The 3,827-nt window shown below is 33.9% G+C and overlaps 1 protein-coding gene across 1 annotated transcript in view; it reads left to right on the forward strand.

Moving 5' to 3' along the window:
• The window catches only part of Fam177a1 (family with sequence similarity 177 member A1), a 28,635-nt gene extending 26,556 nt beyond the window's left edge, over positions 1–2,079 (forward strand). Inside the window, exon 5 of the mRNA XM_087197114.1 lies at positions 1,139–2,079. Coding sequence (XP_087053240.1) covers positions 1,139–1,342 — 204 coding nt within the window. The 3' untranslated portion in view covers positions 1,343–2,079. The remainder of the gene's footprint in view (positions 1–1,138) is intronic.
• The last annotated feature ends 1,748 nt before the right edge of the window (positions 2,080–3,827 follow it).

A 3,827-nucleotide genomic window follows, 5' to 3' on the forward strand; every position in this document is an offset into this window, starting at 1 on the left:
CCTAAATGTTCTGTCTTAATTCTGAGTCTCCTGAGGGTTTACTCACTCTGAAATAACTATCTACATAAAAGGGTTCAATACAAATATCTCTAGCCAGGGATTTAGCTCAGTGGTGCCACCACCTGTCTTGCAAGCGCAAGGTCCTGAGTTCCATCCCTGGTACCAAAAAAAAAAAAAGGTCACTCTGCCAATTGATTAGTTCCAAAACTAGAAATTATTCATTCCAAATCCCTTTAGTGCTTATTTCTTTCTTACTATACTTTACATGTCTCTGTTTACATTATAGGGTTCAATACAGGTGTCAGTCTACTGATTTGGGCGGCGGGGGGGGGATCGAACTCAGGACCTTGCAGTTGCAAGGCAGGCATGGTGCCACTGAGCTAAGTCCCCGGCCACTTTACCAGTTTATTAGTTCTCTAACTAGAAATTATTCATTCTATAACTCTTTAGTGCTTATTTCTTTGTTTTACTACTCTTTTTACATGTCTTAACTTCCTACTGGATTGTAAACTTGAGGGCAAAGATCCCTAGACAGGAAGTACATTAGCTGCTTATAGGAAAAGTAACCATGCTGTACCATTTAATGAATGAAACAACCTATTCAATCGAATAGGCTGACACCTTATAATTGAAGTGACATAGTAATAGCTCATTTTAAAATTAAGATTAGGGTTAATGTGAAAAAAATATATAGTCTTTATCAAAGTTTATTCGGGTCTCATTTAAGCTAATTACACTGGACTATGTTTAAAAATAACTTCACTTTCTTTGACCCTTTATAATAGTTACTGTTTTGAAAACAGGGAAAGGGGAAGTATGTATTAGTTTAGATCAGATGAAGCCAGGTGTGGTTGTGCACATCTGTATTCCCAGCACTGGGGAGGCTGAGGCAAGAGGAGAATGTTTCAAAAACCAAAACAACAACAACAAAAATTAGACCAAATGGACATGGCACTAGTATTTTAGTTAAAAAAAAAAAATTATAACTTAATCATGCTAATTTAAATACAGGTTTAAACTTAAAACTTTCCTTCTTCCAATTTTAGCTCCTTCGGTGCTTCTGTTACTTTTTGATTAGGGCAAACTGAATAATTACTATTTGGATATAATATTTCAACTACTGATGTCCACTTTTTAGGAAGAAGAAGAAGAAGAAAACAGGATGTCTGAAGAAGCAGAAAGACAATTCCATCAGAGTAAGACACAGGCTAATTGCACTGTTCAGACAGATCAACCAGAAACAGTGGTATCCACTTCGTTTGTGAATCTTAATTTTGAAATGGAGGAAGACTGTGAAGTACTTACAGAAGGCAAACAAAGTCCAGGCTCTGTTCCACCATAGAATGAAATGACTATCAGACTTCGAATGCTAAATTTTTTTTGTACCAGGAACTTTCACATTCTCTATTCAGTGGAACTTAAAACAATTATTTATATTTTAAATTATTAACTTATCTGGAAAGGAAAAGTTTCTTCATTGTTAGGCTTAGTAAAAGTTGGGTCTGAAGTTTGGATATTTCTACTCTGCTTTCACTGTGTATTGAATTAGTGCTTTAGCTTTTCTTTTTTGGGGGTTAGTGCTGGGGATCAAACCCAGGGCATGTAAGCAGGCACTTTACCCCTGAGCTACACCCTCAGGCCAATGTTTTGATTTTAAAATGATCCTTACAAAATTAAGGCCTTAATAAATTAAGAAGAGTTGTATTAGCAAGCTCATCTGTTATCTGTGCATCTGTAAAGAGAAAAAAGTAAACTGTTGATTCAAGCTAACTGGAGCCAGTAATCCTGTAATTTCAGATTAAAATGAAAGATTCCCCTCTTACATTTTCTCATGTCATGCCTTACATTTTAAGCTTTACATTTAATATATGTTAATTTCCACTAAGGATGGTTCACTGAATGTGTAATAAAATGAGCATGATGGAAGCGCTTTTTGAGTTCATTGAGAATAGCTATTTTATGGAGAAGTGTTTATTACACCAATATTAATATGGGTTTCCATTTTTTAATGCAAGTCATTTAATCTTGTATTCTTTTTCAGTAGTTATTAAAATTAATAAGCTTTGATCATAAAGTTAACACTAGTTGTGGAGTAAATTAATGTAACATCTGATTCTGTCTGATTCTAGGCATCTTGCTTCTATCATTCATTCAGCCCTTAAAGACTCCTAGAGCTGGGGGTGAGGAGCTGGGAGACAGATATAGATTTAACTATCAAGAGCTATTAAATATTGTACAAGGAATAATAGTAACAATAAAATTAATTACTTGTCTTTCACCATTTTGAAGTGGCAACGGTAAGAAGGGCAGTTTACTTAAACCAGGCTGGCCATTTCTCTACCTACTTGGTTATTTGTAAACTTTACAAATTTAGGCCCGAGATTTAGCTCAGTGGTTCTGCCACCTGCTCCGCAGGCGCAAGGACCCAAGTTTGATCTCCGGTACCAAAAAACAACAACAAATTTATATACTAAGAAGCTAATTTGAAAATATCCCTAAATATGTGTACAGAACCTTGAGATGTTTACAAATGTGGATAAAAAGAATGTGTTGGAATACTGTAGAAATGCTGATCTTAAAAGCTTTTTCATAGAACTGGGGATATAGCTCAGTGGTGGAGCACTTATCTGGCATGTGCATGGCCCTAGGTTCAACACCAGTACTAAAAACACCCAAACCAAAACAACACTGTAAGAGCTTTTAGAAACTGTTATGTTAACAGCTTTCTAAACAACATTTAAGCTTTCAGTCATAAACTTATGTAAAATACAGCTTAAAAGAAACTTAAAATACATACAGTGGGCCTATTGTGGAAGTCAATAAACATGAATTAAATTTTTAATTGAAGCTCAAGTTTTTCAACTGATAGTTGAAAGATGAAATTGAGAGCTGAAGTTCTTTGAAGTTCTTTAACAAATTTGAAGAATTTAGGAAAGATAAACTCTTCTTAGGAGTCTTTAGTTATGTGGATTCATGCTATGGTGGTTCATAGTATGTGGTCATCTTTTTATTCATGGGTATAAACTATGTAACTTAGTGATTAACAATCTTGAGATAATGTAGTTAATGTCACCATAAATTATACTTTACTAACAGCTCTAAAGCATGCTAGTCCAACTTCTTCCCATTTGTTTTTAACTTTGAGATAGCATCTTTAGCTCAGCTATTTAGTTATTAATGAGTGATTCTACTACCTAAGAGTTTACCTAGAAACCTTTCTGATTGTAGAAGATAGTGACTTATGAAGGTTTTATGTTTTTTGAATTTTATTTGCACCACTTGTCCAATAGTGGCCAGTTTGTAATGTTTAAATAGTTATTCGTTGTGCCTTAAATTTTTATACTTTTTTGTTTATACAAGCTATAAAATTTCTCATAAATGCATTAAATGTTTTGTGTCATTTTGAGCCTGTAATACCTTTTCCTACTTTCCAAACCTTTGAAGAATTATTCCCTCTGAAGCACAGTTCATGACACTCTTTCTTCTCATAAAAACTAAGAACAACAGTTAATATAAAGGAGCCTTTACACTGAGTTAACAAATTCTCTAACAAAAGAAGGTATAGTTTTATAATGTATCTCTGATACTGGTTAGTAAAGCTAGAAAAATTTTTATACTATGACTTTACTGAATGGCTGTCAGAAATATTCCATGAAAACTTCCTTTATCTCTAAAGATTATACAGATTAAAATTGAACACTCTCTACCTACAGCAAACCACATCTGTCATATTTGAGCTAAACAGAACCAGAACTTACCTCTTAAAAAGCATTATTTGGTCTTTTTACTCTCAAACTACTGCACCCAAAATTGCAATAATCACAATA

This window comes from Heterocephalus glaber, unplaced genomic scaffold (genome assembly GCF_053883595.1).
Source record: "Heterocephalus glaber isolate CG9 unplaced genomic scaffold, H.glaber_assembly_v1.0 deba00001662, whole genome shotgun sequence".
NCBI classification, from domain to species: Eukaryota; Metazoa; Chordata; class Mammalia; order Rodentia; family Bathyergidae; genus Heterocephalus; species Heterocephalus glaber.